The 12,699-nt window shown below is 38.9% G+C and overlaps 1 protein-coding gene across 9 annotated transcripts in view; it reads right to left on the bottom strand.

The window, feature by feature from the left end:
• Window positions 1-756: 756 nt before the first annotated feature.
• Window positions 757-12,699, bottom strand: part of TNRC6C (trinucleotide repeat containing adaptor 6C) — a 110,116-nt gene continuing 98,173 nt past the window's right edge. For 6 of the 9 annotated variants that reach the window (XM_049811401.1, XM_049811403.1, XM_049811404.1 and 3 more), the window contains 5 exons: window positions 10,699-10,815; window positions 8,118-8,312; window positions 6,672-6,742; window positions 5,775-5,914; window positions 757-2,664 (listed from right to left, as the gene is read on the bottom strand). In XM_049811401.1, the coding sequence (XP_049667358.1) occupies window positions 2,304-2,664; window positions 5,775-5,914; window positions 6,672-6,742; window positions 8,118-8,312; window positions 10,699-10,815 (884 nt within the window). In that variant the 3' untranslated portion in view covers window positions 757-2,303. The remainder of the gene's footprint in view (window positions 2,665-5,774; window positions 5,915-6,671; window positions 6,743-8,117; window positions 8,313-10,698; window positions 10,816-12,699) is intronic. The other 3 variants (XM_049811405.1, XM_049811407.1, XM_049811408.1) reach the window with 1 other exon arrangement.

Here is a 12,699-nt window from a genome sequence, read left to right as displayed (position 1 = left end):
TGAGATGTAATTACTCTGAGGAAAGGTTATTCAGCTAAATACACTACTAAAACTTGAGAAAAAAAACAAGTCTTGAACCCAGTTTGTGCATAGTTCATGATCCTCTATAAAACCAGCTTTTGTTAATTTGCAATCTTGCAGGACCCTTTAAATCTGATAAAACCATTAAAAAGCTAATCTTCAAAAAAAAAAAAAAGTGTAATGCACAAGTTTCCTGATCCAAGCAGGCAGGGAGCACAATGTTCATATAATTTTTAAAACATACTTGAAGTGTATGTTAATCCATTGTCTTTCTTCCTTTCAAAACAATCAAAAACATTGATCTTTTTTTAAACATAAAGCGATTTTTTAATATATAAAGCACTCTTCAAACATCTATTTCTTTTGAGTCCATTATTTGGTAAATATGTAACTGCTACACATTAGATTAGGTATTTTCTTCTTTCTTACTGTCTTTTTTTTATTTTATTTTGTTTTTTAATAATATCTTCAGTGCTAGGAGTTGGGTTTTAAAAATACATGAAATGGTGTGGAGTTGCTCCTCGGGAAACCCGGCTTTCCTGAGACATCTTCCACCATGTGCAAGATAGTGATCACAAAGTTTTCGCCACGTTGACGAAGAGGAGAAAAACAACAACAAAAATAGTACACAGCAATGGCCAAAGAAAAGAATAATACAACAACACTGTTCAATCCCAGAGCTCTGAAGTAGCATATCTTCATTCTGAAAATAGTTTTCTTTATGATGGAAGTCTCTTTTTTTTTTTCTTTTTTTTTTTTTTTAATTCCTTTTTTATTTTAAAGTTTGAAGGAGAAAAAAAGGTCTGTAAACAGGTGGGAGCCAAAACTCCTGGCTCCTCCAAAAGCAGTCAAAACCTATGTCCAAGTGCTTGTTTCTGTTCCTGCTTGCAAGGGAACTATCAACTCTTTACAATTATCTATGGCCACAGTTCAACAAGAGTATTTTTTTTAAACTTTATATTCCGAATGGAAAAATGGTGCAATACTCCGGTAATAATTTTCTTGCATTAGTCCACAATAAAAAGCCGCTAAAGGTAGATATACATATTATTCTCCAGAGATACACACTGTAATTTTTAAAATGCGTAAGAGTCCTTGAGTAAACATTTACACGTGAATTGTCGCCGGCCCCTTCTATCAGTTTCTTTCTTTTTTTTCTTTTTTTTTTTTTTTTTTTTCTTTTTAACATTATAGGATTAGCTACAAGAAGGGCTGCGGACACTCAGTGCAAAGTTAGAAGCTAATAACAATTAAACATTTGACCAATGAGCAAATAAAAAGCATATACTGAATAAAAGGAAAAAATTCACACTTTTAATTAAACCACACATGGGCACACACATACACGCACACATACATACACACAAGCACACTCACACACATACATCTGTTCCAACAAAAACATATAGTCTGAACTTTTAAAAAAAAAAATTCTTAGAGCCTGTTTTTTGTGTACTGATGCTGACCTGGAAGTGTAATAATTAGACTTAGAAAGTGTTCACATTTTGTTATTGGCCTGCTGGATTCAAGTATTTGCATGTTGATATGTTTTTTTTTTTGTGGGTTTTTTTGTTGTTTTTTTTTTGTTTATTTTTTTATTTTTTTGTTTTTTACTTTTTATATTTTTGGGATTAAAAAAATGACATGAAAAAGTAATGAAACAAGGGTAATGTGCATAGGCAGATCCATGGGAGTAGTGGACACAGAGATACCCCAACCCTGCCCTCCCTCCCCCCCGCTCAACCTGTACAGTCAATAGTTACCATTCAGATTCATTACTTTTCTGTACCAATGGTAAATATCACACTTCACCCTTTTCTGATTATTGGGTCCGCCTCTGGTAATGTGCATAATAGTCACAGGCTCATTTTAAATAGGCTTTCATTTCCCCCTTCCCCACCCCAGTTGATAAAATAACCCTTTCCAGCCCAAATTCTGAAAAGTGCCCTTCATGATAGACCTATTCTAAGCAGCTTTTATACTTTGTTTTGAAAATCACCATACAAACATAAAAAGACAACATAAAACAAAAAGCCATGAAAAAAAATAAAACCTGTCATTAGCATGTGACACTGACCAAAAGTAGCCCATACTGTTTCACGAACAGTTCACAAGGACTTCTGCAGTTTCATATTCGATATTGGACAGAGGTACTAAAAAGGGCTGCCAGTCTGATCTGTTAAAGCTGGATTCTTCATCAAGCCCGGGACTGGAAAGGGTTACAATTTTTATTTTTCCTTTAGTGCTGATGATTGTTATTTCCATTTTGTTTCTCTTGTTTCCTAGATGGACTCCCCACTGAGAAGATCACCCGGAAGAAGAGTATTCAAAGGTGTCGGGCTTCCGATCACTCTGCCATCGTCGGTGCTCGGGGGTCCCCAAAGGCTGCTGGAGTACTGAGGCACCCCACCCCACAGCAGGTCGCTGCTCCCCTTGCCCCCCAGGCAGGGAGCGTTCCAGTGGCCGGCGTCGTTGCGCACCAAGCCGTGAGAGCTGCTGGAGGAGCCCAGGCGAGTCTGGTTGGTTCCAGTGTTGGACTGCCAGCTGGAGGTGGGCGGCAGTGGCTGGCCTTGTGCTAAGAAACGGTTGACTTCTTCTTCACCAGCAAACTCAGCCAGGATGGTAGTGTTTCCCAGGACACACCTGAGGACGAAAACAGCAACATGAAGGTGCAACAACATGAACAAGGGGTGCAAAGGATACCTCTGGAAGTATCTGAGATGGATATCAGTCCATGTTCCCCCAAGTTGAAGTCAAGGTGAAGAGTTATGCCACATCTGCTCACTTTTAGCAATCCCAGGCTCTTAAACAAAGACTTCTCTCTCCTATTTTCTATCTACCTTTCTACATCCATAGGCAAACACACAAAGCCGTATGTGGGGACACCACCTCATTTAACTAACATGCATCACAGGAGGCTGTACTCTAGGCATAAAGATACAAGCATACCAGCATTATCAGTAACAAATGATGCCAATAATGACAAATTTATTATAAAAAATTTTCAAAAACTATTCTCTTCACATTGATTCCTCATCAAAGAATATATCCTGCAGCAGATTAAATCATTTGCTGTGTATTTTAAAATCAACTAACCAGGAAAAGAAGTCTCTCTCTTTTTTTCTTTTTTTAAATCTGCCAGATATAGGAGCAGAATAACACTCAGACACCTTCCACCTCAGGATGTCTACAGCCATCACACTCGATGGTAACTTTTTAGTTACAGCAAAGGCTGAAATGCTGTTTCTGAGGCCATGCTCAAGCACCTGGTAACACTGCCTCCTTTCCCTACTGTTATTTTTGCATAAATGTTGTAGCTGTTATTAGTTCTGAGCACTGGGACCTGTAGTAATTACAGCGTTTTGCTTTACTAAAAAGATAAGATAGAAAATACAGATCCAGCAATGCATCATATAATGTAGCAAAGCAAGCTCCAGACTACAAGGTGTGTAATTGCTCCTCCTTTTTTTAATATTCTCAGAAGACTTGAAGACTCAGAAAGATTAGAGAATCCTTCTTTTTTCACATGTATTGAACAAGTATGCTTTCATACCTTTGAAGGTCTTATCCCATCACAATGTTTGAAATTAACTCATCAATGTACAGTTCAACTTTTCCATGTCTAGTGCTTATTCCTGCTTTAAAGATATACTTGAAACCCACTGGCTGTGTTGGGAACACATATTCAACATCTGTACTCTGACGTCCATCTGACAGATGGACCACTTGGTGGATAAAGAATTGTCTGGATGGTCGCACTCAAAGAGTTGCAGTCAATGGCTCGATGTGCAAAGGGAGAGCAGTGACGAGTGGCGTTCCTCAGGAGTCGGTCTTGGGACCGGTGCTGTTTAACATCTTTGTCGGCGACATGGACAGCGGGATTGAGCGCACCCTCAGCAAGTTTGCCAACACAACCAAGCTGTGTGGTGTGGCCAACATGGTGGAGGGAAGGGATGCCATCTAGAGGGACCTTGGGAGGCTTGAGAGATGGGCCTGTGTGAACCTCATGTAGTTTAACAAGGCCAAGTGCAAGGTCTTGCACATGGGTCAGGGCAATCCCAAGCACAAACACGGGCTGGGCGGAGAATGGATTGAGAGCAGGCCTGAGGGGAAGGACTTGGGAGTGTTGATTGACAAGAAGCTCAACATGACCCGGCAACATGCATTTGCAGCCCAGAAAGCCAACTGTATTCTGGGCTGCATCAAAAGAAGAGTGACCAGCAGGTTGAGGGAGGTGATTCTCCCCCTCTACTCTGCTCTCGTGAGACCCCACCCGCAGTACTGCCTTCAGCTCTGTTGCCTTCCAACATAAGGACATGGACCTGTTGGAGCAAGTCCAGAGGAGGGACACGATGATGATCAGAGGGCTAGAGGACCTCTCCTACGAAGACAGGCTGAGAGAGTTGGGGTTGTTCATCCTGGAGGAGGCTCCAGGGAGACCTTACAGCAGCCTTCCAGTACCTAAAGGGGGCCTAAAAGAAGGCTGGAGAGAGACTTTTTACAAGGGCATGTAGCAATAGGACAAGGGATAATGGCTTTAAACTGAAAGAGGTACATTTAGATTAGATATCAGGATGAAGTTCTTCACTATGAGGGTGGTGAGGCACTGGAACAGAGAAGCCATGGCTGCCCCATTCCTGGAAGGGTTCAAGGCCAGGTTGGATGGGGCTTTGAGCGACCTGGTGTAGTGGAAGGTGTCCCTGCCCATGGCAGGGGGGTTGGAACTAGATGATCTTTAAGGTCCCCTCCAACCCAAACCATTCTAAGATTCTATGATATTTAAAACAAGTGCTTATCTTTAAACTCACATATTAATTTTGCCTTTGGCATTATTTCTTTTACCTGATGCCCACATCTAAACCAATGTAACTAAGATGGGTCAATTTTTCATCTCCAATTGTTCTGAATGCTGCTTCGTAACATTTAATTAAGGAGTGGACAACAGTTAAAAAAGCAACGTGGTCATTAATGTAATTATTACTACAATTCCTGTTAATCAGGTTCATAATGGGAAAGTAGTTGCAACTTTACATATGGAGTAACCATTGCTCCTAAATTTCTAAGTATAGGGAAGGTAATCAGGCCAGTAGTACAGCTAGTTCCAAACAATGTTATTGCTATGATCAGTATTTTTCATTATACTTGCGCTATAACCTGTTGATAAAGAAAACTGCTTTCCAACTCTAAGCACCTAAGCATTCTTTTGAAACATCAGTCTCTATATTCTTAATCCTCCCTGATGTCACTGATTTTATCACTCAAATTCTCCAGCTCTTGCATAGTATGCCAATTAGTCCCATGGATTTTAAAACACCTAAAAAGCACATTTGTTGACGTACATTTCTTTCAATTTCTTTCATAACTCCTTTACAAAAGACGACCACCATGAACACATTCTTTATTTATCATTGTTTTGTCCTTACTGTTGCTTTCTAAAGCTAAAACCTTGCCTCATGCTCTCTCTGCGCTTCCTTTGGAATTCTTATCACATCTTACGAATTCTTTGCAGCCTTACAGGTGACAAATCCTTACTGAGCACATTATTAACAGTGAATATCTATTACCAAGTTTTGTAAAGACCTCTTATTTGGTAGTATATGAGTATCTAGCCCCCAATTATTTTTTCCCTCTCTCATTAGGTAATTTTCAAAATCAGATTAAACTAACTAGTGGTCAGTTCCAAGTCCTAGCAAATAAATGCCTAAGAAAATGGTTTCTGAGATAAAAGTGGGAAAGAGAGAGCAGAAACGTACATATGCAGAGACTTTTGGGCCTTGGCTGCTTCTTCCTTGGAACTGTATCGGACCACAGCATTCCCTTGCGTCAGGTTCAAGTGGAATGTTATTAGAGGGCCATGTTGCAAACACAGTGTCCGCAGTGTGGAACCATCAATCTGTTAAGAGGGAAAGGGGGGAAAAGGTTTATCTGTATTTTTGTGATTATACTGCAAATGCTTGTTAACTAAACAAGTTTAAAAGCTAAAGGGGGGCGAGGGGGGGCGAGGGGGGGAGAGGAGAGGAGGTTTTCTTCCATAAGAATTTAATTATAGACTTATCACTGTCTTCATTGAGTGAGACTTCCTGTCTTTTTAAGATTTCCCTACAGTCCAGTGCACAAAATTTCCCAATTTAGGTGATACAAATTATATATATATCATAAGAAGTCCACAGAAGTCCAGAAATAAGTCAAAGGAAAACCACATTGTTCATAAATATAACTAAATTTTCCCCAAGATTAATTTGGATGTCTACATTCAAGGCTTTGTGGCTTATGTTCTTCCTTGTGAATGACACTACGTGGAGGACTAGAGGATTTGACAGACTTAGGAGGAAACCCAAAACCAAACCCATAGGAAAAGCAGATTTTACATCTCTGTACCTGCTTTAAAACATCATTCACCTCCAAACTTACACATACATAAATGGTGCACACTGAATGACTTAAAATGACTGACAGCCTTAAAAGTTCATACTTGATTTGACAGCACTTTGAAAACTTAATAAATTCCCTGTAGAAAACAGACACTTGTAATAAACGCAGAATTATTTTTCCTTCAAATGAACCAAATGACCAAGGTTGATAAATGTTCTTCTTATCTCTTAAATGTGAGAAGTCTCTTCTCATAACTAGTTATGTCTAATTCTATTTACCTGGGGTGTGAGGTTTCGAAGAACCAGCCAGCTGCTTGTTCTCCCTGAGCTGTCAGTACTCCATGCAGAACCTACAATACAAATTCCACCACAAAACATTTTATCATGGTGTGGAGAGCATATTACAAGAAGAAAACTTATCTGGAATCACAACATACTAGCAAGCGTTACTGCTACTGAAAACAAATCCTACAGCAGTTCCCTCATATCTTGATTTATTGTTGTCTTTGGAATGAAGGTTGCTGAATGAAAACCTGTTTTTGTTACATTTAAAAGATCTGTGGCATTTTTCACATTCCCACAATAACTGTTAGAAAACTAGCGGATGCAGATATGACACTGCAACAAACTGTATCTTCAGGTTACATTAGAATTAATCTGGAAGACACATTTTAAAAGCAATTCAGACGTCCAAGCTCAGATTGCTGCTTGCTGTTGAAGATTTTTATAGCACTGCAGCATTCTGCTATCTTACCAATGATAGATTAATGTCTATGACTTATTCAAACCAGATATTTCTGCACCAACAATGTTATGATTAAAGATACAAGGACATAACCAACAAAACCTGCTTTTCCAACTTCAGCCTGGTGTTTTACAATGAGAAACTGTACAAGCTTGGTATTTATGAGTGGCATTTGAGAAACCGCAGTACTTCTGTAGTCACATGCGTGACCACACTCAGGCTCCAGAGAGAATCCTGGCATCAGCAGTATCTGCCCACCAGGTGGAGTTTTGGTGAAGAAAACAGATACAAAATAAATGGCAAGAAGAGGGAAGAACATTTAACTCCCAACTTAGTGTAAGCAGATTAATTAAAATAGTCAGCTTTTTATAAAATAGGTGTAATACTTTTGAAGCTGACAATACTTCACAAACAAACATGATAATATATATATTTATATAGCCAGATCCATGGTTTCTTATATTTGTATTTAGCACAACAACGACGTCTAAAAAAAGAGCCTGCATGAAAAAAATTAAGACATTCCCTGAGGGCCCTGCAATGCCATCAGGTCCTAAATGCTTCACATCCATGCTCCAAAAATGCGTTCCGTATTAAATTCCGTGGGCTGATTCATTCGTCTTGAAGCCTCGTAGGCAGTCATAGATCATACCACAAAACAAGAAACATGTTTAAAAGATATTTTTAGAAATCAAGGAAATGGAAAAAAATCCTAGTTGGAGTTAAGTAATTCAGCAATTCCTATGTAAAATTACTAATATGACGATCTGAAAGATGACGGCTTCATTTACAACTTATCCTAACCAAAATAAACAGGCACGAGCTTCATCCCCAAACCAGAAACACTCTACTTGTATTAAACCTTAAGTTTCTGGAGCCTAATACACAGCTATGGGGTGCCTCACTATTGTAACACAGAATAAAAGCAAACAATACAAAGAAGGCACTGTGGTGTTATAAAACACAGAAGTCAAGAGTACCAGAGGAGTAAGAGCTGGTCCAACCCAGGGGACTGGCACCCCATGTAGATGATGGCTTGGTATTTGTTAAGCCTGGAGGTGGTCTCGTAGGAGCAGTAGTGTTTCTGGGTACCTTCCATAGTTCATGGGATAGAGAGGCTTGTGTGTGAGAGATTGGGCCAGAGGACCACGTAGACTTGATGTCTGACAATTTACCTGCAGTAGAAAAAAACCCCATTTGTGTATTTTTAGTGAGCAACACCTGTTAAACCAAGTAGGATGGGTAATCATCAAGCTTCTGCACTGACTATATTCTTCCAGCCTTTCAGGAGAGAAAAGAATAGCATTCTGTACCATCCAGTGACGTAAATCCTACATCCTTTGAATATACTTACACTAGTATTTACATTTTCGAAGAATTTTGTATTTAATGAATGTCCCACCACCTGCTACATATACAGTTCCCTTTTAAAATCTCCTACTATGTCACCTTCTTGTAAAAGACAATACGTGAAAAAAAGACCAGAAAATGGACTTAAGTATTTGAAATCTAATTCAATCAAAATTATAATGAAACACTTCCAGATTGTCTCTCTCAAAGGTTTAATAGAACTTAACCACTTTTTCTTACACAACTCATTTTATCTAATATAAAGTAACCAGTATATCCTTATGTTCTTCTGATATATTATTAAAATTCCAAAGATCAAAGACCAACAAAAACTGTATTTCTGAATATTCAAAGTAATAGATATTCTTCTTCCCAAGTGTCTTTGAGAAAAATGAAGTCTTCAGAAGATTAGACCGTATCACGACCTGTCACTCTTTTTTAACTTTTTACTGTTCATTTTGTTATTTCCCTAATCAGTTTTTAAACTATCTTACTACTGTTCCTGCCAAATTAGAGTTTTGTAAAATAATACAAAAAATAGGAACAACAAATACAGTTTACCATTCAGAGTGGCAAACAAAATTGATTCAAATTATGGATACCAAAACAAAACCCTGTATTCACCTTTAGACTTACACATCTGTGCCTTTTTTTCCCTTGTACCAACAGTATGTTGTGAAATTAAGAGTCCAATTTCCTTGTCATAGCACAGTCCCACAATTGCTAACATTAGCAGCATGTGCTTGACTGGAATGGACTGAAATGGTCATATCACTGTGTCTTCTGCCACAGCAAATGGTACTGTGATTTTGCTGCCTTAATGCTTTAATGTTGATTGCAGACAGTAAGAAAATACTTGGCCTGACAAAGTCCAAGATGGAAAGTGAATTTTTTCAAAACCAGATTTGAACTGGCAGATTAAACTTATACTTAATCAATGCTTTGCATCAGGCAGCCACTGAGGCTTTTTTATTAGTCCTAAAGCCAAATTTACCAGTCACCAAATCACAGCCTCAGTTATATATGCACACACTTCCCAAATTGCCTCAATTTATCTATATAATTTAACTCAATGATTTTATATGAATTATAACAATTTCAGTGAAAGGGCAACCACTCTCCCATCTTCTTGCAAACTGTAGCAACAAAAATCATTTGACAATGATGATGAAGACATTAACAAGGGTAAAATGGTGGAGAGAAAGGGAGAAAGTCTGAGTTTTAGAACTCAGAGCAGCTCAACCTGTGATATAGCACATGATACATGCACATTACCACAGATTAGATGTTGCTATGTCACTACTTCTCATGGGGTTAACACAAAGATTAGATGACACTGCAAAAAAATAAAAAGCAAATAAAGCAGAAATGCATGGCAGATAAAAGAAAAGCAAGCCATTCCTTTCTTTTCCTTTCATTGGCGTAAAGCATTTCAAACAAGCCCTTTTTGTTGTGCATTCTGCAGTATGACCTAGAGGTTGCACCCTCCTTTATTCAAAGTGGAGGGTTTTCATTGATTAGATACGAAAATGCTAATACAACCCATACAACAGCCGCAACACATTTTTATAATGGGACAAACTGGATATTTAGGTAGCCAGTTTGCAACCAAAGTTTCCGTGATTTGCAGAGAGAGATGCTCCAGAATTTATAGCTCATTAAAAAGAATGGGGTAATTATTTAGACCATCCACAAGCTCAGCCATATAGGGGAGCATCAGGCTTTGGACTGACTATTCGAAGACATTTTAGAGCCCCAGACCCAACCCCTCTAGTGCCGTGCAGAGTACCTCCTTGAGGTACTACTAAACTTTTGCCTGAGCTGAAGATGGTTCACGTTTAACAGTGAATTTATTAAAAAAAAATTATCAGCTCTTACTGGAAGGGTCTAGAAGTGGTGTTTCTACTGAGGTCCTAGACAATATTCCTCCTCAAAGTTGCAATGGAAATAGCCATTAAGAGATCTCGATGCCAATACAGAATGACAGCACATGGCACCAAGTGGAATAAATACATTTTTCCTTAGCACAATTCCAGGCATACCATCCGACGCTCACCACTGAAGAGCTGCCAGGAGAGCTGCCTAGCTAACACAGGACAAAAAAAAATATGTTTCTCTCTATAGTAGCACTACTATAACTGGCAAAGCGCTTCCTAGGGCCTTTTCTCAGAATGCAGAAGGATGTGAAAGTAGAAAGGCCATTTTTCGTACCTGCAATGCTAGGTGCGGATGCAATGCTGCTGAAAGAGCTACTGTAGCCGGAGGCACTAAGCGGCCAGGCACTCGATGAAGGCAGCGTGGCATTCTGAGATGATGTTGGGGATGACCCTGCAGAACCAGCAGAGAAGCAACTAAGAAAGATGGCCATAATGATGTCTGGTGTGACATAAGCAAATCTGTTATGTGCAAATACAAACCATGCAAGGCATTTTCCTTAATCAGCCTGGTCACTGAATTCTAGGAATGAAATGTTATAGAAAGCATGATAAAGTGAAGCAGAAGTCTTTAGTAGAAAAGAAGAGAAAGCTGGCACAGTAGCAGATGTACTCACGCCTATGCAAAAGAGAAATTCTGCGTTTCCTTTAAGATATGTGACTCTCAGAAAAATCAGTGTTACAACTGTTTAGTCTCAAGGAACAGGCTTCATTTATAAAGATGCTCTGCCAGCTGACTTAAGCAATGCCAACTGTAGATGAGCATAGATGTATATGACAAACTAACCTCTTACCATGGGTGATTTGTCCTTCATTACTTGAGGTAAGCACTTCCCCTACATCCTAATGCCCACAAACATCTTTATATTTTTGCAGACTTTCAGTAAAGCAAGGATGTATTTTAGCAATCTCTTCTCAAACTGATAACATTAAATGAAATAGCCTGAAACCATCTTGGTAAATCATTTACAATCTGAGGAGCTATCTAAGCATACATAGAATTTCCTTACTGGCAGCAAATGAAAGAAACAGAATGTAAAATAAAATATCTTCATTATAAAAACCAGAAAGGCTGGAAGTACTCTCTCTAGTCACCAACAAAATTAAGTGTGTATCCTAGGTGACTTATCATTCCTGACATACATAGATAGACTGTGATACTGTAACATCTTTAACTGACTAATAAAAATCAGTGAGTTTTTTGGAAAAGAGTGCTGTACTGAGGTAGAAGGGAGGACGTAAAAGGACAATCTCATCCCTCACAGCTCAATAAAAAACACAGGCCACAATTTCAACTGGAACAGCAACCAATCAAACTTTACCTTATCCAGACTCACTGCCCTCCACAGGATACACCAATACAAACATCAGTCTCAAGCAAAATAATTCTAATCAAGGCCTTCTCTGGAAATAATCTATTCCCCAGGCAGGAGTGAGGGAATTATATCAGATTCAAAGGCCCATATGCCCACAGAGCTGAAACCATTCCTGATTCCATGTGGCTAGGACTTTCAGCTCATAGCAGCTGACCCTGCAAAGCTTCATGAGCAAACAGGGTAAAACAAAAAATAATCCCAAAAGGTTAGGTTTTGTCTGCTTCTACGTATACAGTGCAAGGACAGTATACGCCACAGTCTAGCCCTCTAAACGGAGATCAACTCTGTTAATACAATCTGTGTACTTGAAGCTGCAGCATTCAAAGATAAGTCTCTTCTTGGCAGCATGTCACAAAAGCCCCAATCTCATATGGAAGGGTACTGACAGTAACAGGTAATTTCACCTAGGAGCAAACACCTAGGTTATACAAGCATAAAGAAACAGATTCAGCAACTACATTTTTCATTAAAATTGTAATATTAACAAGCTAAAAAGCTACTGAGGAAAGGAAGCATACAGGGACCCCAACAGTCACTGCTTTTCAGAAGGTTTTGGCTCTTGAAGGCCTGTTTACTTCTGCAAAGATCATCTATTCTGACCCTCTCCAAGTAGTGTAATTATTTCTTCATTCCACAGGCAGATTATACACCAACAGAGCTAATGTATACTCTCCTTCTATAAAGGAGGAAGACCTGTAGTAGGTATCATCTAACTTACAGGTATAGCTCTGAAGGGCTGGGCTTTTGGCCTAAAGGGAGTATTTCTTGCATGCACCATATCTGAACTGTGACTGAATTTTGTCTTTATACTTCTCTTTTTATAACTTCAAACCATCCAGGTTGCCTGCCCCTTGAAGTACATTTGGATCATTAGAAATTAATACAATATTACTCATGCACAC

The sequence above is a fragment of the Accipiter gentilis genome, chromosome 10 (genome assembly GCF_929443795.1).
Source record: "Accipiter gentilis chromosome 10, bAccGen1.1, whole genome shotgun sequence".
In the NCBI taxonomy this organism is placed as follows: domain Eukaryota; kingdom Metazoa; phylum Chordata; class Aves; order Accipitriformes; family Accipitridae; genus Astur; species Astur gentilis.
Note: the sequence above shows the minus strand (reverse complement) of the source record. Positions and strands in the feature narration are given on the sequence as shown.